Source organism: Doryrhamphus excisus, chromosome 2, assembly GCF_030265055.1.
Source record: "Doryrhamphus excisus isolate RoL2022-K1 chromosome 2, RoL_Dexc_1.0, whole genome shotgun sequence".
Lineage (NCBI taxonomy): Eukaryota > Metazoa > Chordata > Actinopteri > Syngnathiformes > Syngnathidae > Doryrhamphus > Doryrhamphus excisus.
This window is the reverse complement of record NC_080467.1, coordinates 942,081-966,604: the sequence shown is the minus strand read 5'-3', so window position 1 is coordinate 966,604 and position 24,524 is coordinate 942,081. Positions and strand designations below refer to the sequence as shown.

At 39.8% G+C, this 24,524-nt stretch overlaps 2 protein-coding genes and 1 long non-coding RNA gene across 3 annotated transcripts; all 3 read left to right on the top strand.

Annotated features, from left to right (window-relative positions):
- Positions 1-381: 381 nt before the first annotated feature.
- LOC131111237 (uncharacterized) lies at positions 382-22,142 on the top strand. Its single transcript, XR_009121164.1, has 4 exons — positions 382-768; positions 3,289-3,375; positions 16,195-16,276; positions 21,922-22,142. It is a non-coding gene; the product is annotated as an uncharacterized LOC131111237 (long non-coding RNA).
- rhoq (ras homolog family member Q) lies at positions 4,079-16,047 on the top strand. Its single transcript, XM_058064085.1, has 5 exons — positions 4,079-5,362; positions 5,664-5,722; positions 11,416-11,580; positions 11,799-11,894; positions 12,172-16,047. The coding sequence occupies exons 1-5, from the start codon at positions 5,221-5,223 to the stop codon at positions 12,331-12,333; spliced, it is 624 nt and encodes a 207-aa protein (XP_057920068.1). The 5' UTR covers positions 4,079-5,220; the 3' UTR covers positions 12,334-16,047.
- On the top strand, positions 17,677-21,927 carry LOC131111205 (titin-like). The gene is made up of 2 exons (XM_058064084.1): positions 17,677-18,439; positions 20,118-21,927. The coding sequence occupies exons 1-2, from the start codon at positions 18,247-18,249 to the stop codon at positions 21,560-21,562; spliced, it is 1,638 nt and encodes a 545-aa protein (XP_057920067.1). The 5' UTR covers positions 17,677-18,246; the 3' UTR covers positions 21,563-21,927.
- Positions 22,143-24,524: the final 2,382 nt, after the last annotated feature.

The window sequence follows — 24,524 nt, the reverse complement described above, 5'->3', positions numbered from 1 at the left end:
AGTACCCATGCGACCTTTAACCTTTAACAAACTGTTTTACTAATGACTGTCCTCCATTGATTTGGAATGATCTCTGACACGAAATGGCAGAGACAGCTGAGGTCAAAGTTCAAATGACCGTATTGCTCTACTGACCTCTTTTCAGAAAACCATTTCAGATTATTGGCGTGTATGAAAAAGAATGCAAACCTTGACATTGATAAATTGTATCAAAAATATAACAATTTTTTCTTTAATGTACTCATTGAGTTTATGATTTTTGTGTATAAAAAAATTGTATTGTTGGGTTTCACTTAGCGTGTCTGTGTGGAGTTTGCATGTTCTCCCCTGCGCATGCGTGGTTTTCTTCAGGTTTTCCGGTTTCCTCCCACATTTCAAAAACATGCTAGGTTAATTGGCCACTCCAAATTGTCCATAGGTATGAATGTGAGTGTGACTGCTGTTACCAAGGCGCAGTGAATGCACCATCATTATTTGGTGTTTTGTATTGAATTCAGACGGAAGTCGTGAGGCACATACAACTACTCGTAAAACATCATGGACGTTCGCACGCAAGAAGCAGCGAAGAAGTTTCTATATTTAAACCCCCCGCAACGTTTAAATGGTATGTTTGGAAACAATACGGATTCTCAAACAACGGCGAAAAACTCGACAAAACGTCCGCCATTTGCAAAGAATGCCGCGTTAAGAAGCCGTACAACGGCAGAACTACAAACATGGAGACACCCTTAAAAAGGGGACACCGGGGGAAAAAAACAAACAAAACAGGTCAGTGGCTCTTCAACTGCTTTCAAAATTGTCCAGGAGCTATTTGTCCGTCCCTGCAACATGTGCCCCCCCCAAGGGTATAAGTTGTTTTGCACTTTCTGTCCCCCACTACTGTATTAGCCTAGCTGCTAGCTCATTCATATTAGCAGTATGTTTAGTAGAGAGGAATATAAACAAACATTGATTGCACTGTTGAAAGTGTCACTTTAACTTTGTTGTTGTTGTACTGTATTTTTTATAGCAGTAATTTATAGTTAAAACATTTATAGTTAGAAAGCAGGATTTCTTATTTGGAAAGTGAATATTGTTGAATAAGGTTTTTAACATTATCAGAGCCCTGTAGACATTAAATAGCACCCCTATAGTCACCTTTACCCTCATATTAACCGATAAATAAAACCAAGAAATTACGCCATATCATATCGGATTGCATTGATTTGAACTAAATGATTATCGCATCGTATCGCCAGACAATTCCATGTATTGTTAAAGTATCGTATCGCTGGCAGTGCATCGAGATGTGTATCGAATCGTCCTCGGTGCTGAGATTCACAAACCTAATACACACTATTCATAAAAATATTGACTTGGGGACAAAACAAATGAAGACAATGCTTAATGTTAAACATTTTAAGCATTCCAAAACTTAATTTCATTTTTTTTCAGCAAAAATATCAACATGAAATGCACTGATCGTGGCAGCACATACTACCAATTAGCATGCTCGCATGGTATCTGATAATCGGCGGTGTTGCATTATCATTTCTGTGTTTGGTATTTCAACCATATTACAGCAACCATACTTTTATTGTAAATACAGTATTACAATCAACAAATGCTTTAATGTTGAGCTAACTGGGACTAGACAAACAATATGAGTAATGGTCCTCAGCTGTTTGCAGTTCCAGGCGATGAAAGTTAGCATTGCTAAAAATAAAAGCTGTAATTCAAGCAAACCCTCCCCGGGAGGTGAGACTGGCCGCACACTCTAATTTAGGAGCTCATCTGGGCTCTTTGTGATTGCGCTGCTCCACTCTTGCTTATCTGCTGCCTCATCCTCTCAGTCTGCGCGTCCAGACCGTGATTAATGTAGGAAGTTTGTGTCAACATGCATGTAGCCACATATGTTATTTATAGGCCGCAGCTTATATAACGGTGCCTGAAACTGGATATGGAGGTATGATGGGGTGCGTTTGTTTGTCTGTCTAAAAATAGAACGCTAAACCTCTTGCTGAGCAGAGTCAGTCATAGACTGGTGTTACTAGCAAATAGCTTTATTCTATATGTCCGATGTGCATTAACTATGTCAATAAGTCTGCTTATAATACGCCCGTGCCACGCGGAAATGTTTTTATTCTCGAGTTGTATTTGCCGAGAGGCATACTGCAGCGAACCAATAGCCTGATACAGAAATAGACGGTTGATATTTAAATGTCATTCACTTGAGAAACAGGAAGGTCAGCAGCTCAGCAGCTCGCTAATGGACTCGTAGGCAGCAGGTCCATGCCACTTGTAAGCTACACCATGGAGACGACCTGCACACTGTTGATACATATTCATGTAACGATATACGTAGCACCGCTGATTAGACAGCATAGAGAGGCTTTAAAATAAATGTCTGTTAAAAGTTGATTGGAATGGACGTTAAGTGTCATAAAAATGATGAGGTCAAATCAGAAAAATAGGAACACAATATGATACATATGCTACCATCTTGCTGAAATGTTGTAGGGCTGAGGCTCTTTTTCTGTTAGCGTGTCAGAACATGTGATGGAAGAATGTTTTGTCATGAATTACTGTAATTGCAAAATAAAAAGTGGAGGCTGCAGACCAGGTCGGATGTAATTATTAATAAAAAATATGATTAAAAATTGGGAATACTGTGACTAAATACTCACTTTTCTTCAACACATTGCCTCAAAATAAACACATCATAGGTACTGGATGGAAATAAACGATGAAGTCTTTGAGAGGCACTGGCTGATATAATACTAATAATATAATATTACTACTATTTTTATTCAGATGACATGATGGCCAATTAAATGAACAAACCAAGAACCAAGTTTGTTTGTTGTTCATGTCACATCATTTTTGAATGCCAGTCTTCAGTAAAGGCCCAACTATTATCTGATTTTTGCTTTTTTGTTTAGTATTGCACATTTTAATTTGTGGTTTGTTGTGTGGTATTTTGTTAATGTGCTGTTTGGTTGTGGATAGTTTGAAATTTGCATGCAGAGATTTGACCTTGACTATTTACTTGGTATTTTATATGATTATAATATGTTGCTGTTCATTGAGGATTTAAATAAATTGATCTAAATAGTGAGCTGAGTCAAAAGAACAGGCTCTCTAAAAACGTTTGACATATATGATGACGTTCTATGTGTTCTTGTGGCTTAGAACACATTGTGAGCGGTTGGGTTTACGACTGGAAAAATGCTGATTGAACTTCTCATTTCTATTCATTGTACTTATATTTAATTTAAGTAGTTTTATAGTCCATTTTCCAATGACCAGATCCAGGATGCTGACCGGGGTCATCTCCACACCATGACAGGACAGAGAGCAATGAAACACCTCTAGTTGGAGTACTACATGTATGAGGTAATTGTTTGGTCATGTGAGCTGCTGCAGCAGCTGTCAAATGTAATGATAGCAGGAGAATCCCCGGCCCCTCCCCCTGCAGCTGATTGGACAGCTAGCAGCAGTCTAGGGACTGTCAACAAGTATGTCTCCCTACAGCTGCTGTTTTTCATATCCATTGTAGTTAACAAACTGTGTAATAATATTAGATAATAATATTATTATTTTATAAAACATTTCTAAATATTGATTTTTTTTATTTGGCAGGTTTGTATTAACCATTTTGCTATCAATGCATATCAGATGGTGCTTTATGAGACCAATAAAAACAATAGGATCAGTTTCAAAGACTATTAAGGTGGAGACAGTTAAATCACACAGTCCACATCTGGCTGACAGTCGAACAGAGGTCAAACAGAGGTCAAACCCCTGTATGTTCCACACTTCTTTCATCACAACACTTCCTCCTGCTGTGTCGCCATCTGCCTCCATCGCTCATACGCATCACAACACACACAGACCGACAAACTGTAGTGAAGGTCATCTTCTGTTCGTAGGGTTTAGTGCTCTTGTAACAAAAACAAAAGTGTGTCCTTGCACGCTATAGTGTACAGACAAAAGAACAGGGACTGTGTTAAAATTGAGTGGGGTGCAACCCCCTATAGAACCGAGCCGTACAGTTGGAGGACACATGTTTGAAGGCACCTCCGAAAGCCAGCATTTTTCATTTGCAGGGTTTGGCCTTCACGATATTTTCCTCCTGGAGGAGGACCACTGTAGTCATGTAGTACTTTATGGAATTTGGCCATTTTTCCCTCTGAAATAACAACTTGATGGTCACACTCTCTCATTCTGGTCACGGCAAGTTCAACACTTCATGTCAAAGAACTCTGAGAATGTGAAAGCAATAATCGCTGCTCTACATAAAGATCTTCTAGGCTATGTCGCATAAAATGAGAATAAAATGTGGGTACATACTCCTTGCCACAAGGCAGAATGCACAGGTTCGATCCCAGTTTTGTTAAAACGAGGACACATGGGAGGATGAGGTCCCTGTCCATCCTTGCCTCCACGATGACCACTGTCTTTCTGAAGAAGCTGAGGATGAACGTAATGGACCTAAACCGTATTAAGTATGTGTGGGTCTACCTCAAACGGAAGGTTGAAGGAGGAGATGGATGAATTGAAGATGATTCTGGAGATCAGTGAAGCTCCAGTGAACTCCATCCTCCAGAGAATTCTCACTGCATTAGGTACAGTATGGATTTGTGTGGACAGCACAGTTATTCAAACTTTTTTTTTTCATGAAACTGTTGTTTGTTTAGTGTTGTCCCGTAAAAATATATATTTTTGATACATGATACATTTATACACTGTACTGTGGAGCAAGCCACCCCGTGTACTTTACACACAGTCCCTTGACTGCAACAGTAATCTCCGCCTCTCTACCTCGCGCACACACCTTGTCAAAGCAGCAGCTAGACAGCCAGCGGCAAGCAGCTCGAACCACGCCGGAGAACGAGCACCGCTGGCCGGCCAGAGGCGTTCGCAACCTCGGCGGAAGTGCTCCAAGAGTAGAAGACAATTTTTTTTTTGGATAAGAAATGTATTGAAACCTCTCAGCTTGCGCGACAGCGAAGTGTTTCCCGGTTCCATTCGGAAGTAGTGAAACCGGTGTCGGTGAGTTTAGGGAGGGAGATGCAGTTGTGTAGCCGCTCGGTGCGCCGCGGAGTCCGACGCCGATGCTGGTGATGCCCGCCGCCGCGCGGGGATCGCCAGCGCCCAGCAGCAATAGCGGGAGGAGGAAGCGGAGGAGGAGGGCGGCGAAACAGGGCGGTCGAAGACGATGATTTTAAGCTTGATATCATGGCTAACGGAACCGGTACTATCATGTTAAAATGTGTCGTGGTCGGTGACGGCGCTGTGGGGAAAACGTGTCTTCTCATGAGCTACGCCAATGACGCCTTTCCAGAGGAATACGTCCCAACAGTTTTTGATCATTACGCAGGTAGGCGCTCACCTATCGTATTGTCTGGAGTCATAAAACCATCATTGCATGTTGGGGTGTGTTTTCCTCGAGTTTATGTATAATAATGTCTTAATATATGAACGATAAAGCACTTATAGTCACAGTTTCCTGTTCCACAATGGCCTGCATCTGTTGCTGTAATCAAAACCACTTGTTTGCCTTCTTCATTGCAGAAAGAGGTCGGGGACCCACAGCCCCACCTCCTCTTTATGCACCCCTCCCAAACATCCCCAACCACAGGCCTTCCTCTTTTCAACTGCTCTTTGTCGTTTCCTTGCAGTGAGCGTCAATGTCGGAGGAAAACAGTACTTGCTGGGACTGTATGACACAGCCGGTCAGGTATGATGTATTTTTTTTTTCTCTGGTCAGGTGCCAATCATGTCAAGGACACACAAGACACACACGCGACACGTTATCACCTTCACTGTCTTCTCTGTGTCGGTCCATAGGCTGCATATTCAGGCTAAACACTAAGCCGCAACAGGTGATAGTTTACTGCCAGTCGTGAGGCATAGTCAGTGATGGTGGGTGTGGGGGGGTCAGAAGTCGTATTATGTGGAGAACAGGCGTCCTATGTCCAGTAATGATGTCACAGGTTTGTTAATGGGTTTGGCCTAATGCTGGGAGTTTTTCTTCACAATGTGCCATTCAGTGAGTAGTTCAAAATCCGACAGCCTACGCGTCCACACATTCACACACAGAAACACACACAATGGTGTTTTCTCTCAATATAAAAGCTCGTGTGTATTACACACAAACAAGCCGGAGATGTAAATGAAAATAATATATTCTTTATTGGAGCTGCAGTCAGTTTCTCAGAGATGCAAATATATGAATGCTGATCTAAAAATGTAGCTGATCTAAACTTATTATGAGCAACAGCTAAGAATATTCCTACGGTTAGCTCCCTTTTGATTTGCAATGGGCTAAATGAAACCAGCTGCGATTGTTAATGCCTGGGATCGGGAGCTAGGAAGTATCGCACTCTTGAACGGACTCTCAAAATGTTCCTGTCAAAAGTACGTTGTTGTGTTTTCCAAGCGACAGTCATGAGCGGCAAACAATAAAATATTTGGTTCTTTTGCTTTTTTCACTGAATAAAGTCATGAATTTCTAGGCTCTAGATACAAAAACATTCAATTTATAATTAAGGAGTCCGACTTTGCTGAAATTCACTTATCACATATTTGTATTTTAGTTCATTCACCAATGTTTGTGCTTCAAAATGTTTACCATAAATTCCGGCCTATGGAGCGCACACATTGCATTTAAAAAGAAAATCAATTTTCAACATATATACTTGTACACTTTGCGACATATGGAACACACATGGAAGCGGCAGCGCTCGAGCCAGGATTGCAACCGCACATTAAGTGCTTTGCGCACACTATAAACCGTGCGATCCTACCGCGACTCGGGGTCCCCAGCGTCACTCGTAAGCTCCAGTGGGTGAGACAAGAGATGCTTTTTTCCCCATCGGAGTTCAACAGCTGCCGCTGCCCAAGCAGGCCAAGCTCAAGCTCTAATAATTCTGCATTTGATCAAACTTACTTAAGATTTTTCAGATCAAGGCACACTGACATAAGATCTGAAAATGTGATTTTAAACACCACTTCCTGAATCTGTACTTGAAGCATCATGGGAAATGTAGTTTAAACAAAACTAAACTATTTATACACGTTTACATTTACTTCCCCCCTGACACAAAACTTTACTGTTTACACTGTATATTATATTGTTTATATTCGGTGTCATCTATTTACTCTCCATATTATTATTATCATCCATCCATCCATCTTGTTTAAGTTGTGGGGTTCAAAGCGTGTGTTAAAAGCATCATCTTATAGTCAGGAAATTACAGAAATTTACGTTAAAAAGAAGTTAAATTTGATTCAGTATGCATGTTTTTTATTAATAATGAGCAGTTCAACCACAAAACAGCTTGATTTATTAATATATTTTTGAAAAAACGTGAGTGAGAGTGAAGCCGCCATATTCAAAGCGAAATATTACAACAGTGTCTCCGGGACAGGAATAGCTAGTTTCAGTTTCTGTTCTGGTTATCGACAGGTTCGTCTACATAAATGGGTTCCACTGTACTACTACTCATAATCATCACAATGCATTTTATTCATAAGCGCCTAAAGAAGCATTACAAAAAAAACGTTCAAAATAATAATAATAATAATCATGTACGATAGTTGTGATGTGATGCTGTCTCTGCAACAATCTAAAAATGTCCACGCGTGAAACGCCGGACAGTCAACACTGCACAGGCTGCATTTAACCGTGTGAATCACAATCTGAAACTGAATCCTGTTGACCGGAAAACGAGATAAACGAGGCACGAGAAGGTCAAGAGAATATTCAGCAGCTCTAATCTCACTCCGTCGTGCCACCCACCGATCCACCTGTAGCCGTGTTATTCTATTTTGCAGGAGTGTTAAAAAAAAAGAGGAAGCTCATTGTCTGCTCTGATGTATTTGTAAATGTGTGTGTGTATCACCGGAGGGTTTGTTTTTAGCTCGTTCAGAAATGGAGAAGTTCCCCCAGATGTCAGCGCAGGGAGAGTAGGGTTACCACAGTTCAAAATCCGCCCCCCGCTGCCCCTGACTCCGCTGACCTCTTTATGTGGAACAGGAGTCCAGCTGGTAATGTTTATAGCTTCAGCTTGCGATCAAAGCGGCGTGGCCCAAATAAGAGGGGCAGGATGACGGAGGAAAAAGCGAGAAAGAGGAAGTGAGAGACAGATGGGATGAAGACAAACAGTGAAGAAGGGGAGATTTTGGGGAGCGAAACTGCTTCGAAGGCAGTTAAAGTCCATTTCTGCCGGGGTACGTCTGCATGGTCATGCCATTATAAGAATCAAATATTTTTCATTTAAAAACCCTTTACTGACTTTTACTATCTCTGTTCACGTGGACCATCAAAATCAACTGCAGACTCTGGAACATGCACGCCAAGCCGATAGTTGTGAATGCACGGGCGTGTGGTGACATTCATGTAGTAATTAGTAATTAGTATACTTTACATTACTAGCAAGAAAATAGAAATTAAAAAAATTCAGATATACAGTAAACCTCGGATATATCGGATTCAATTGTTCCCACTGGTTTTGTCCGATATAAACGAAATCCGTTATATGCGTATACCGGAAAATGTCCGTTTTACGCATATATCGGCTTTATATCCGGTATATGCGTAAATCGGATTTTATCCGTTATAAAAAGGCACTTCCTTGACTATGTTTCCAATGTACCTGGACGCGCAGGCAACGCTGCAAACGCTGCAAATGACGTCGTATAGCGGCCTGTCACGATTCGGCGAATCGGAGCGCCACGATGCGGCCATCCGATATATGCGAGGGAAATTTAATGGAAATGCATTGGAACGGGACTGGAGATTTTGTCCGAAATAGGCGAAATCCGTTATAAAAAATCCGATATATGCAATGAATTTTTATTGGAAATGCATTACAGAAAAATCGGTTCTTTTTAATCTGTCCGTTGTGAGTGAATTTCCGATATATCCGAGTCCGATATATCCGAGGTTTACTGTATGTCGTGTACCTCATTGAAATAATAGTCCAGAAATAACCCTTAATTGGGGCTGCACGGCGACTGAGTGGTTAGCGCGCAGGCCTCACAGCTAGGAAACCGGAGTTCAATTCCACCCTCGGCCATCTCTGTGTGGAGTTTGCATGTTCTCCCCGTGCATGCGTGGGTTTTCTCCGGGTACTCCGGTTTCCTCCCACATTCCAAAAACATGCTAGGTTAATTGGCGACTCCAAATTGTCCATAGGTATGAATGTGAGTGTGAATGGTTGTTTGTCTATATGTGCCCTGTGATTGGCTGGCCACCAGTCCAGGGTGTACCTCGCCTCTCACCCAAAGACAGCTGGGATAGGCTCCAGCACCCCCGCCCCCAAGCGCTAGAAAATGAATGAATATAGTAAACCATAAGCAGTATACAAAATGGATGAATAGACATAGCAGTGTCATTATTAGGATAAAATAGCGGTAGTGGGTTCTTGTGTAACTGTATAAAATGAATGTATTGTGCTTGAATAATCATTAGAATGACCTCATTTTAACAGTTTTATAATGTGTATAGCATGTACCATAATTTCTACTGATGTATTTCGGTGTTGGAACATCCATCAAGGTGTTTAAGATAATGGCTTCTTACGAGATCTAAAATGTCATTTACGTGTCTTTTCCTGTTAATTAGATTGGATTTTGTGAGGAGCGTGGCGGGATGTTCTTAATGTACAGTTATTAGTGGATGAGATTAATTTTTGTTAATCACCATTAAAGGGCCCTGATGATTTTTGAGGTTTAAATCCAGGTTAGTAACAAGCTTGGATTTGCGGATCAGATGTGGATTTCTGTGAACTCTTGCGGCCCCCGGAGAAGGCGGTAGAAGCTGGAAGAGCGATGAACAATGAAGGTGTGGATGTGGCGGTGACTCACTGTAATTCCGGTCATATGCGACTTAGTCACACGGGAGCGATCACACGGTCACCGTAGGAACATGGCAAGCTTTGAAGGGATGTGTGCAGGTTTTTATCATACGTATACTCGCTCCGTTATTCTACTTCTATTCATCGTAGTATCTGCTGATGGCATCATAGATTGTGATGCGGCGTTCAATTGATGGCATCAATTGTTCAACAATCCTGCGATGGAGACAGCCAGCCTAACAAAGTGGCCTCGCAACCCCAGGAGTTTGAACATAACTGAGTGAGAGCGTCTGCGCTGAGTGTAAAATGCCTCACCAGTGGCCGGAGGACATATTGTGTTTAGTGTCAGGAGTAACGTTGATGGATCTCACAGAAGCTGTGGGCCCATTACAAGGGAAATTGCGAAAAATACGACTGTACATCTGTACAGTTCTGCGACTGATCTCAGGATTCACTTTTCACCGGCAAAGGTCATGGAAAAAACAACAACCCGTTAGCATAGCATTGTAGTACGAAGTAGATCAGGGTATATTTACATATAAACAATTTAACAAAAAATGGCGTACTCGCACATGTACACATTCTCCGTCAGGGTTTCCCACTCCAAAAAATACAGTTACATGTGACCCAGAATGCTGGGATAGACTCCAGCAGAGCTGCAACCCCGGTGAGGATAAACGACATAGAACATGGATGGAACTTTTAAGGTTTCATTGAGGACTTGATTATCACCAAAGATACAATGTGGCAGCAAGATCAACACCGACATTGATCTTGCTGCCATATAGTGTCTTTGGGAACAATGTCAAGAATCCCGTCTTCAATAAAAGGAGTAGGAAGAAGCAAAGCTTATTAAATCCTACCCCTCCATCTGGTACCTTTACATTCAGTAACTGTTACATTTGTTCACTTCCTGCTTTCCTAATATAGTTTAAGTATTTTTTTTTTGTCATAAAATTGTATTTATTTTTTATTTTATTGTTGTCAAAAAAATTGTATTTTATTTTTTATTTTATTTTATTTTTGTCAAAATTTTTCATTTCATTTTTTTTATTTTATTTTTTAATTATATCCTTGTTAAGGACAAGTGTGAGGAGCTCTTGATCAGATCCATGTGTTAACGCAATGCATGGGTTAATTACCCACTTCCACGAGACACATATCCAAGATGGAATCAGCCCGGCATTCCAACGTGTCACGGCCATTCCATGGCTGAGCTTGCGCTGAAGGACAGCGAATAAAAAAAAAAAAAAAAAATTCCTAATTGCCTCTGTGAGCAAGAGGGCAGAGGAGAAAGTAAATCCCGTGTGAAGGTCTTCGCATTCCTCGCTCTTCATAACTCACATCTGGTTGGCAGTTTTTATGAGCATCAAGCCTGTCATAAAATGATCCGTCATATGTGAAAAGCAGCAGGAGCTCGGCCGTCGCTGTGAAACAAACCACTCGATAGACTCGGAATTATCGTTCCTAACTTCAGAGATTCAGAGACATTTGTTAGCATTTGACGCCATCGCTAGATCATCACGGAGCGCCGTGACTTTTCTAATGCCGACTCTGAATCCTTTCCCAGGAGGATTATGACCGGCTGAGGCCATTGTCCTACCCGATGACCGATGTCTTTCTCATCTGCTTCTCTGTGGTTAACCCTGCCAGTTTCCAGAACGTGCGTGAAGAATGGGTGCCTGAGCTGCAGGAGTATGCACCCAGCGTCCCTTACCTGCTCATTGGCACCCAGGTAAGTCTTCACCAGGGTCCTCATCCTAATTGCCCCATTGACTTATCCATAATCATTTGAAAAATCAGCTAGAAATGATTCCTTTTGGATTAATCCAGAATAGATTTGAAGATCCACTAGAGGTCTTTGCTAAAAACTATACTTTGTCACAGCTTCATGATGCAACCACGACAACGGCGATCTTACAGCAGTTTTAGACCGTTTTGTTTGTTTCTCAGATTGACCTGCGTGACGATCCCAAAACCATCGCCAAACTGAACAATATGAAGGAGAAACCGATAGCGACAGAGCAAGGCCAGAAGCTGGCAAAGGAGGTCTGTATGTTTTGGAACACAACCTGAATGTGTTTTCTTTCTACGCACACAAAATGTCAAACATTTCAGATTCCTGTCAATAACATAGAAAAACTGGCAACCGCCAGATTGGGAGACAACCGGTCTATGACCCGTGCTAGCCACCGTGCACAAAATAGGCAGAATCTTACATGTAAATGTTGAACGGTTTACAGAAAATGAATGGAAAGATGCCGTAAATCACAAGTTTAAGACTTGACATGAACCGATTTATTAACCTCGCTTCCCTACTCCCCAGATCGGCGCCTGTTGCTACGTGGAATGTTCGGCGCTAACCCAGAAAGGCCTGAAGACCGTGTTTGATGAGGCCATCATTGCCATTTTGGCTCCCAAGAGAAAGAAAGGAGCTCTGAAGCGAAGACTGGGGCCCCATTGCATCAACTGCTGCCTGATCACATGATACATATACACACGCCCGTCATTTTAGCGGAAAACTACACACGTGTCTTGTCTTGGACTTCCGGAAGGATGTCAATTGAGCAGAGACAACGAAGAGCGCTGAAGGGAACGCCAACGCAATGACAGTTGATGACTTGGAAAGAAGTTTGTTACCAGGAGCACAAAACCCAAGACTCTTTTAATTTTATTTGTTATAATCGATAAATTACATTTTAACTATGAGAGAATGTATGTTTGCGCTTTTTTTTTTTTTGCTTGATTTAAAAAAAAAACGACTTCACAATATGAATATATTCACTTTCGATGCCATCAAGAGAAGCACAGAGAACACTCATGCCCAGTTTTCTGAATTTGCCAAACGACAACCGATACTTTAAAACAGGGTTTTAGTGTTAAGTAAAGCCTTCCCAGGGAGTCACCGGGAGAAGCAACAGCAAAAAAGAAGAAAACCAATGTTTTCAATTTTTTGTTATGCTACGATTAAAGTTGCTTTTTAGCTCCATACAGTGAGCGACTAGAGCTGGACTTTCCAAAGTGGGGCTTGGAAGGATCATTTGCGGATTTATTTTTTGTATTATTGGCCCACAGCACATTAAAAAAATATAATTTAACATTAAAAAATGTTTTATTTAATTTTACAAAAAAAAACAAAAGCAACAAAGGACAAATCTGCAGTAATTTTAGAAGAATATAGTCAAAATATTACAAGAAAAAGTCACAATTTTACAAGTGTAAACTCTGAATATTACAAGGAAAAATTATGTAATTTTAGTAGCATGGAGTTAAATATTTTTTTTATGTCATAACAACAAAAAAAATTAAGTTACACTTTTTGGAAAATCATTTTGGATGAAAAGTTTTAATGTTATGTAAGGTTGTAATGATTCATTTTAGTAACGATTCAATTCGTATCTTGATTCACGGTTGACAATACGATTCAACAACACAACATTTGATCATTGCAACGATACCATAATGATTAATTTTAGTAACGATTCAATTCATATCTTGATTCACGGTTGACAATACAATTCAACGACAATATTTGTTCATTGCAACGATACCATCCGAAACGATTCTGTAACTTTAAATCGATTCAGTACCTTTTTAGTAAAAAATTCTACCAGTGTGACCGTGAAATACATATCTGGATGCTAGCCAGTTTTTGTAAGGGTATACATAAATGGTATAAATGAATTATGGATAACAATTAACGGCAAATACTTTCACATAATTTTTGAATGAAGTGTAACCAACACTTCAAGTTGGATTAAAAGGTTAAAGTAAAGTTTAAAAAATGGGAAATCTGAATATTTTGAGAAAGAAATGTACAATAATGTAAGAACATTGGAATATTAAAAGTAATACTTATTATTTATATATCAAAGCTGATATGCCATTTTTTCTTCAAATATGTTTTTAGCACAAAATATCAAATAAATCAACCTTGCATGTGGGAAAACGTTTGGATTAACCCAAAAAAATCTCCAGAAAACACACTCCCAAAATTTTTATTTTTTTTTTATTTTTAAGACCCCTAGAAAGTGACATGTTGTATCAACAAAATATTTTGGACCTAGAGTTGTCTATTTTTAAAGTTAATATTTCATTTCAAATGTTGGTCATGCATGTGTGTTTTACTTTGAAAAATGACGCATATTTAATTCCCAAAGAAACAAACGCACACAGACTGTCATCAACATCGGGTGGTGAAAATGACCTTCTACTGTACTTTATATTAAAGGTTCCGCAGATGAAGCACAGTCCTCTGTTCTTCATAAAACACTGCCCCTCTTGCAGGCACAAACCTGACCAGTTTCTGGATCTCACAATTCACACAGTGGGGGGAAGTTATGACTCGATCCTTGATTGTTCTAGGACAGGGGTCGGCAACCTTTACTATGAAAAGAGCCATTTCACCCACTTGCCCACTAAAGAAAAATAGCCTGGAGCCGCAAAACGTTGTATGTTTAAAACAACATTGGAGGGAAAAAAAAAGACGAGTTGGAGTACTCTTGCTAGTACTGGAGATAAACTTTTGTTTTTAAATGAGCTCTAATTTATTTTTTAGAATCGTCAAATAACTCATTAATAATAATTAATAACTCAAATAACTCAAAGTATTACTCATTTCCCTTCATGTTAACCTGTCAGAGAGAACTGGATAGCATCCTGTCATCTCATTCAGTCACCAGTCAGAACTCAGTCAGGATGCATTCATGGTCTCACACAAAGTTGGATTTTTGTAAACTCATAACAAAGACGTGCATTTTCACCACACGGGTGCTAAAAAATATTCAAGCATTGCAAAGGGAGCCGCAACAAAGAGGCTGGAGAGCCACATGCGGCTCTGGAGCCGCGGGTTGCTGACCCCTGTTCTAGGATGACCACCTTACAAAGGTTCAAAATTATTTTGTATTCAATTTGAGTGAAATAAGTAATGGTAATGGAGTAGGAAGAAGCAAAGCTTATTAAATCCTACCCCTCCATCTGGTACTTTTACAATCAGTAACTGTTACATTTGTTCACTTCCTGCTTTCCATAATAGTTTTTTTCTGTTTTTTTTTTTTTTTAATAATTGTACAAGTATTTGAAGCCGTAAGTATTTGAGGCCTGGGCAAAGTGTGATTTAGTACTTGGTGGGAAAACCCTGGTTTGCAAGCAGAAGTTGGACATTCTTTGTTCAGTTCTTCACCAGGTGTGATTGTTTGTATTGTATAGCTTCCATTTTTTTTCTTTCTCACCAATGACTGATCTGTGCATAAAAAGATCTGTTCTGTTATTATGAAATCAGATTACTACTCCCCACCCCCCCACCCCCCACCCCACTGTGTATACCGTAAATTAAATCAAGCTCCAGGATTTTTTTTAATAATGCATGTGATTGAAGTTAATTGTAGCTTTTCAGACAATGGAAGGTTTTGCAATAAACTGTGACGATTCTGGCTGATGACCAGAATAAATGTTAAAAATGTTAAATATAATTCCCACTCATTGACTGCTATATTAATATTACTTAAAAAACACATGTTTAATTTGCCAATACTCCAGTCATGAATTGATCTAAGGGTTTAAAATGTATACTTCATGTTATTTTAATTATGTGGCATGACGATGCCTCCAGATGATTGATGTGTAAAGTGCAATTTCATTTTTTTGTAGTTTATTTTCAAAGATAATCAATGCAGTTTAATAGTTTACATTCAATCGTAGCATTTTTAAAACAAATGTTTCAAATGAAAGAAGGAAATTGTGAATGAAAGCAGCCAAAATAAGAAAATGCCAAATGGTGACTGGTGGATTTGGAGCTTTTTCAACTGCCTATGGTGTTCAGGTTCATACATTCATACTTTTTATGTTGCATTTACCAGCCCAAAGGAAACTGCACTAGTGTTTTAAAAATGAACTTTGAGCTTGTACGCCAAAAATATCCACATTTTGTTTAAAACACCAACCGTAGCAAAAGAACTGTTTTGCTCCCAATGGACTCCAATGATCTGAGTGATGCTTTCATGTAAACGGTGCTCCTTTTCTCTACTCCAGTCTGCACGACTGTATTGTTATTCTGTGTCGTGGGGTAGATAGCGGGTCAGATAACCTTTTCGCCAGCTTATCCCGGGTCAGGTTCCGTCTTCAGGACCTTGGCCCCCAAAGCGCTGCAGCCATCGGTGCATTGATGCTCCTTGTCTACTTAATAAAAGTGTTAACTGTGTTAAAAGGCCTTTTTGGTTGGTTTACTTTGGTTCATGACTGCATGACTTGTGCATGAACAATTAATCAATTAATCGACAACTACTGTATTTTGGTATTTGATTAATTTTTTTTTAAATATCCTCTGATCCTTTCAAATGTTTCCTTATAGAAACAGAGCTGCTCATGACCTTGACCTGAAAGGCCTACACCATGGATACCAGTAATAATGAGCCGGATGACATCACATATCGGTAAGAAAGCCAATATTGAGCATCTCTACTAAAAACTTTATCGTTCACGCTGAAAAACAACTAAGAAAATTGCAATCATGCACTAAGATGAGTCTGATTTCAGTTGATCTGTTCATGTGGGAAACCAGTAAAGTAAAACTGCTTGAAATATTTTTAACTAGGGACACAATTCTGACACACTGAGAGATGCAGCTCTCGACACTGTAAACCCGAATGTTCAAAGTACTTAACCGTTAGATGCACGAGTGACTGGACCTTACACTATTCCATAAGTGGGTCAAAAATAACCCAGACTAGAATCAATGCGTTTTTATGCCAATTTTGCCATTTTTGTTAGGAATAATCACTTGTATGATATTTAGTATTCTATTTAGGAGTTGATGAGTTGATAAGAATCAAAGGTTCCTATTGGATTCCATAGAAAATGCATGCAGGTCATTTTTGACCCAATGGAAGGTTGGGGTAGTAACACAAAAACAAAAATTTCTTAAAATGTATAAAAGGTAAGTTAAAAATGTGAATGGTATGATATCAAAAACATGTTTTTTGAGGAATACCTGGAATATGAAATGATGAAAAATTTTCATTACAAAGATATGTCAAGAAAACGACCTGACCGGGTCATTTTTGACCCACTTATAGAAGGTTGGGGTAGTAACAAAAAAAAATTCTTAAAATGTATAAAAGGTAAGTTAAAAATGTGAATGGCATGATATCAAAAACATGTTTTCTGAGGAATACCTGGAATATGAAATGATAAAAAATTTTCATTACAAAGATATTTCAAGAAAACAACCTTTTTTTTACCCACTTATGCATCTAAGGGTTAAATAAATGCATACTCAAAGTTCTTAAAAAAGTTCTAATAACTTAATTATATCAAGTTCATTTAACATATTTAACTAATATGTTTGGATTAAATTGAACTATGGCTATATAAAGTAAGATTAACTTAAAAACATAGTTAATATATAACTTAAGACACCATAAATCCAAATGCTCAAAATAATTAATTGGTATAAGTATAGTTAACTTCAAATTTTCTTAAAAGTTCCACTTATAAATGTTGATTGCCAGTTGCATTATCTGTCTCTTCAGTTTATTTAACTTAATATAAACTTTTTGCAGATTTGTGTAACCTACTTAAAAGGATTTGTAGTTACTTATATAAAAAAATTAAAGATAAAAAAGAAAATAAAAAAATTAAAGAATGGAAAATGCATGGCACAGAGAATGCGAAAAAGAAAGCTATTTCTCTTTTCAGCCCAAAATTAAAAAAAATCTAATATCAACTCCAAATATTAATGCTCTGATATACTCAAATATTTGAGTTTATGAACTAAAAAAAAATGTGGCAACTGATTGCCTCGCTTTTTTTCAAGTTCTGCTAACTTATTGGTGTTTACATTGTAATGCTCTAGCTTACTATGATTGCATATTATTATGATGATGCAGGCCTTGGCTGAAGCTCACGCGAGCAGATTGATTCTAATCGTAAAAGCGCAGTTAGAATTTTGGGTCACACACGGAGTGACCAGTTTTTCGTGAGGGGAACCCCAAATATGATATCAAATGAAAGCCCCTGTGACATCATCACAATGCTTTAACATAAGGTCAATTTGTTGGGGGTAATTGTCATAATCAAACCTGACCTCTATGATATTTAGCAAAATAAGCTTTACTGTCAACGGTTTTGGCTGCATGGTTTCACATTTTTATTAAAAAAAATATACATCTTGCACGAAGAGTATTGTCCAACGCCTGCTGTAAAATACCTGCAGCAAATATTGTGTCGCCATCTTTGGCTGTCTCGCCTAAAGTCCATCCAGTGTATGATCAAATCATATACATAGTGTGACATAAAAATGATAACCAATTCCTGATTGGATTTGTGACAGTTAGGAGGTCACATAAAACAGCCCAAGTCCCTACAGTTCTGTACTCGACAAGACAAAATACAAAGAACCAATATGGATCCTGCGATAGCTGATCCATTTGGACTTAAAAGTTTAGTGGACTGTATATTCAGAGCGATATACTTCTCCCAACCGACTGACATGAGTGACTTTATACACCAGTACATAACGGACTTGATGGACTTCATAGGCTGTCACGAAGAAGAGCATCCCAAAAGCATGTTTATACTGTTCCAAGAGAAATGGGGTAAGATACACATTAAGTACTCCAGTACTCAACAACGTGCAAGTTCAACTACAGTACTTCAAATAATTACTATAAAAAACACAATAACATTAACATTATAGTAAATATATCATAGTCTGGGCTGCACGGTGGATGAGTGGTTACTGTGAAGGCCACACAGCTAGGAGACCTAAGTTCGATTCCACTCTCAGCCATCTCTGTGTGGAGTTTGCATGTTCTCCCCGTGCATGTTTTTTCTCCGGGTACTCCGGTTTCCTCCCACATTCCAAAAACATGCTAGGTTAATTAGCCACTCCAAATTGTCCATAGGTATGAATGTGAGTGTGAATGGTTGTTTGTCTATATGTGCCCTGGGATTGGCTGGCCACCAGTCCAGGGTGTACCCCGCCTCTCGTACTAAGACAGCTGGGATAGGCTCCAGCACCCCTGTGCCCAAGGGGCAGAAAATGAATGAACGAATGAATATAGTAAACCATAAGCAGTATACAAAACGGATGAATATGTGTTATTATGTGTTACATATTGTACTAAACTGTTAATCACTATCCGTTAGGGGTGTCACGATATCTCAAGCTTAAAATATATTTCATATTTAAGAGAAAAGCTGTCTCGCAGACATTGGACAGCCAGAAGTCTATCAGACTGTAAGCTAAGGCATTGCTACTAAATTATACGTAATTATGTAATACGGGAGTGGCAGTGCGCAAGGTAGGATTGGAATCGCACAATAAGTGTTTTGCGCACACTATAAACCGTGCAACACAAACTGACCTTGACGTTAACTGTTTACGATATGTGGCCATTGTTGTTATGTTGTTATGTCCAATTAGAAGCTGTAGGAATTAAACACTTGATCAAATGTACTTAAAATTTGTCAGATCAAAACACAATAGTTGCATAAGACTTCTGATGAAAACGTGATATGGTAGATTTTTTTCAAAACCAGCAACAATGACATAGTCCTTATTTGGAAGTACCTTCTGAGTGCAACAAATTTGTTTTTGGCAGAATATCCAGACTCATCTTGTGTAACAATCGGTCCAAACTTCGCTTTCTTATGTTCGATTAGAGTTCATCAAAAGTAAAAGTCCTCTGGAAGTCAACCGGAGTTTCGAAGAAGAGAGTCGTTTTATAATATAGTCACACCTTTTGGGGGCACAAAACCCCCAAAAACAAATAAAAATGTCTCTCGGGCAAGTCTTGGTGCCTCAAAATATACCCGCATTGTTTTGCGGCAGAATATCCAGACTCATTTTGTGTAACAATCAGTCCAAACTTCGCCCTCTTATGTTCGATTAGAGTTCATCAAAAGAAAAAGTCCTCTGGAAGTCAACCGGAGATTCGAAGAAGAGAGTCGTTTTACAATATAGTCACACCTTTTGGGGGTACCAAACCCCCAAAACAAATAAAAATGTCTCTCGGGCAAGTCTTGGTACCTCAAAATATACCCGCATTGTTATTGACTTGTTTGTCCAGTTTTATAATTTGCTATTATGTTTTCTTAAGAGTAGGTAATGTTAAAATATCGTCTCGTCTCGTTCTGGTGAACCCAATATTCTCTCATCTCATGAGCTGAGTGTATCGTGACACCCCTAAAATACATGATTGCCATGAATTTGAAATATGTTTGAAATAAATATGTGCTCATTTTTGTGGTTTTGTAAATGGTTTTCTACAGAGAAGAACCTTCTAGATAGTAAAGACAAAAAAACAAAGCGTTCAGCCCCATTTATGGACTCTATCCCATCGTTGCAAAACATATCCGAGGAAGAGATAGAAGACCTTTTACAGAAGCTGTACAGGGATTTGGCATTAGCAAATGTTTTACCACAAGAGCTAGTACACAAACGAAGGAAACGCAGTAAAAGGAATAAGAAAATATTTTCCTGCTGCGACGCCAGCACGGAGACAGACTTGTTGTCGGTGGAATGGATCTCAAGTGAAGATGACAGCTTAGGGTTCAGTGATGACAGCGACACAATGCTAGGTTCTAGCCAGTGCTGCACACCACCCGTTCCAGTTGCAACCATGCCAAACAAAATCCAGTGCTGTTCACCACCTGTTCCAGTGGAGACAACACCAGACCTAAGCCAGTGTGACTTGCCACCTGTTCCATTCGACACAATACCAGACCTGAGCCGGTGCAATTCACCACCAGTTTCAGTTGAGACACTACCAGACCTGAGCCAGTTCGAATCGCCACCTGTTCTAGTTGAGACAATACCAGACCTAAGCCAGTGCGATTCTCCAACAGCTGCAGTTCCGGACCTAAGCCAGTGTTATTCACCGTCAGTTCCGGTTGACACAATGCCGGACGTAAACCAGTGCTGTTTACCAGAACTTCCACTTGATCTTCCTTCTTCATCTTCATCCACAACACCTTCAGATATGAAAGAGCTGATATCCGATTCTGAAGCTACTTTGGCAGAAGTGTCACAAAAGCTTGCGACAAAGAATGACGATGAAAGAAATGTTATGCTACATAAACATGGCAAAGAAACACATAAAGCCGGCAAAAATTCCCTGCTGAACAAACAGGATAAAATCCCCGGATCTGAGAAGGTCAAGTGTATGAACAGGGTCGCACTATTAATGCCTGATCAACCCGGCGTGGGGTCATTTGGACCAAAAACAGTCATTCCCAAAAACAGACTGAAACCAATTGAATCCAAGAACAATTGGGTTTCTCAACGACAAAAACCAGGAAAACCTGAACTACAGACGCCTCCAAAAACACAAGAATCCAAGAAACTCAGAGTGGGTCCTTGCCAGGCATTGGTGCCGAAGAGACCTGAAAAAACAGAAATACCAAGCAGACTCACGTTTCTGGAGGCAACCACCGTGTTACCTCGCATCACACCCGTACCAAGAAGGCCCAAAGTATTCACATCATCCATGCCTGAGGTAAGGAGGACACGGTTGAGTCTTCGTCGCTTATATGGACCAGACAAGCCAAAAATCCCTACACCGGACAACCGACCGCCAAAACTGCCTTGGAGAAGTCCACTCAGTGATCCTCCAAGAAGAGAAGGACCGGCCCGTGTTCTTTGGATGGACAGGGAAAGAGTAAAACCTGTGCAAACCAAACCAACTTGGAGCATTCCTGCCACAGTCTTGTTTTGACCTGAAAAAGACCCATCAGTTTTGACCCATGAGTCTCCCAAAGCTACCTTTTATTTAATCACAACACACAACACAAGACAATTTTAATCATTTGTTGATGTATTTTTTCCCACATTGTATACTTTGAGCAGTTTGTTATATTTTGCATGCTTTTGAGTTGGAACTACTTAACACCTACATCAGTTGACATCGCAACCAACCGACTGAGGTGTTGCAACAAGACACAGAGGGTGAACAGCTCTGCCTTAGCCGTGTAAGATCCCTATGGGGAAATTAGTAAAGCTGGCAGTAGGATATGGTGTCTTAACAACGCATGTCATACATGTGCTGGATGCTAGCTTATGTCTTTGTGTCGACAGAAATTCTGGTGTGGAGGCGGCAATTGAGAACGGATCGGACAAGTGATGACCGTCTGCAAGGAATGATGCCGGACTCCACACTGTTCTGTTTATTTAAGACTATTTTAATGGACCTTTGTCTGTCTGGATGTATTTATTTTATTAGTCGTGTTGGAATTATTTTCAATTCAAAATATTCATTTTGATCATTTGAAAATAATTTTTCCACCGCTAATAATCTTTAAAAATAAACTGCTCAACTGTCAATGGCCCAAAAACTCATTTGAATATATTTGATCACAATTAAAGTATGAAATATCGCGAATTAAAAGGCTGATTTGCACCTAAATTGAATGTTTTGGTCTACATGGTAGACAGAGTGGTTAGCGTGCAGGCCTCACAGCTAGGAAACCCGAGTTCAATTCCACCCTCGGCTATCTCTGTGTGGAGTTTGCATGTTCTCCCCATGCATGTGTGGGTTTTCTCCGGGTACTCCGGTTTCCTCCCACATTCCAAAAACATGCTAGGTTAATTGGCCACTCCACAATTAACCTTAATGGTCCATAGGTATGAATGTGAGTGTGAATGGTTGTTTGTCTGTATGTGCCCTGTGATTGGCTGGCGACCAAATGAACATAGAACATGAATGTGTTTACAATACATAGACACTAGTACATCCAGGCTGTAAAGTATACAGCAAACAGGTGATTTGGCTCGGTACTGCAAGACCCAGAATCCTCAATAGGCATGCTGCTGACCTCATCCGGTCCATCAAAGCTTTTTACGCAAACGTCACATAATGTAAAGAATTCGGGTTTATCCACATAGAAACGTTTTCTGGTCAAAACACTATCGAGCATTTTACTGTTTCAGCTTTTCAGATGTTCTGGGTGCCCTGAAATAGTATTTTTTTTTAAATGGCTTCAAGAGTGGAAAGATCGGATAACCCTGTTTAATTTATTGTTGCCGTGTGGACAAGCAAACCAGGATGACATCACGGAAAACAACGGCATCACCATCCCATCGCCATCACCTGACCAGAAGTGACAGGTTGTGTACATTCCCTTGATATTTTTTGACTTATACTTCAAAGTAACTGAAAGACAAGGCACATTTGGTGTGTCACACAGCTTTGTGTGTCTGATTATAGCGCCGCATATTAGATGTGGATGATATCTTTTACTTGGCTGGAAAAGGGTGGAATATTGTCTCCGGGTTGGGGATGAATGAGATCCTACCCCAAGTGAAGGAGTTTGAGTACTTTGGGGTCTTGCTTCCGAGTGCGGAAAGGATGGATCGCAAGATTGACAGAATGATGTGGACTCTGCACTGGTCCGTCGTGGTGAAGAGGGAGCTGAACCAAAAGGCCAAGCCTTCAAAGACCCTCCTATCTTCATTCACCTATGGTCATAAGCTTTGGGTGATGACCGAACGGACAAGTTCACTGGTACAAGCTGCTAAAATGGGTTTTCTTTATAGAATGGCTGGGCTCTCCATTAAAGCCGGGGTGCAAAACCCCGAAGCAAAACCGCTGATCGTCTGCACCGAGAGGAGCCAGATGAGGTGGCTCGGCTGTCTGGTCAGGATGCCTCTCGGACGTCTCCCCGGCGAGGTGTTCAGGGCACATCCGACAACTGAGGGAAGCTGGACCATTGACCGACATAAAAGTTGACAAAGGACCGCAACCAGAAATGTTTCATTGGTGTGGCAAAGAGAGGCCGTTACTCGCAGTAAGTTGATACCTGAAATGTCTCCATGGCCAGACCATGGCCACCACATCGGTGGTATCCCATGACCAAATCGAAAACCAGGTTATTTATTTACCTGAAATACTGCTTTGATGCTCATTTTTATTTGATTTTATTTGATAGTTCAGCGAATATATGTTTTTTTGTCATTTGAGTTTGGAATTTTGTGATGATGAAGAAAGTAGTAGAAAGTAGAAAGGACGGTCATCTGGATCAGCACGCTTGTTGGAACCATGACGTTCATCCCATGCTGCTTTTGAATAATCTTTTCACTCAGTCATCACAAAAGCAGAAGAAAGAGAAACAAAATGGGGAGGGTTTAGTTTTCCTCTTTTGCCACAAGATGGCAGCCCTGCTTTAGTCTGAATCCCAATTCTTACCCCTTAAAACCTTGGAGACCAAAGGTCAGAAGCCACTTGATTATCATGACATCATCAGCCTTCACCGCTTGCTGGCTAGATGATAATACATGTTTCTGCCCATAAAGTTAGGTGCATACATTATTTTGATGTTCTACTGTCTATCTTATAACACCTTTTTTTCTAAATAAAAGGCACACATTTTACAAATTGTAACATTTATAGCAAAACAACAAATAATTGTAAATAATTGTAAATACAATAATAATAGTAAGTATAGTAAGTAAGTGTGCTGAAAACAAATATAGAGTGATAGTAAAAAAAATAGATGGATAAGGTTAGATTCCAAAAGCTGAATAAAGTGTACAGTCCACATATGGCCATATTGTTTATGTCTTTTATTTAGCTCACTTTCTGACCATGCATACTGTATGATAAATACAATAAACATATCTCACCGTGAAATTTGCTGGTGGTAATTCACAGCAAACAATTTTTCCCATCATTCACAATCCTT

Bases quoted from the DNA above. Each gene is read 5' to 3' on its own strand.
- LOC131111205 (XM_058064084.1), top strand. From the start codon at position 18,247: ATGGATCCTGCGATAGCTGATCCATTTGGACTTAAAAGTTTAGTGGAC. The intron at 18,440-20,117 runs GTAAGATACACA...GGTTTTCTACAG, and splicing joins ACTGTTCCAAGAGAAATGGG to AGAAGAACCTTCTAGATAGT.
- rhoq (XM_058064085.1), top strand. From the start codon at position 5,221: ATGGCTAACGGAACCGGTACTATCATGTTAAAATGTGTCGTGGTCGGT. The intron at 11,581-11,798 runs GTAAGTCTTCAC...TTTGTTTCTCAG, and splicing joins ACCTGCTCATTGGCACCCAG to ATTGACCTGCGTGACGATCC. The intron at 11,895-12,171 runs GTCTGTATGTTT...CCTACTCCCCAG, and splicing joins GCCAGAAGCTGGCAAAGGAG to ATCGGCGCCTGTTGCTACGT.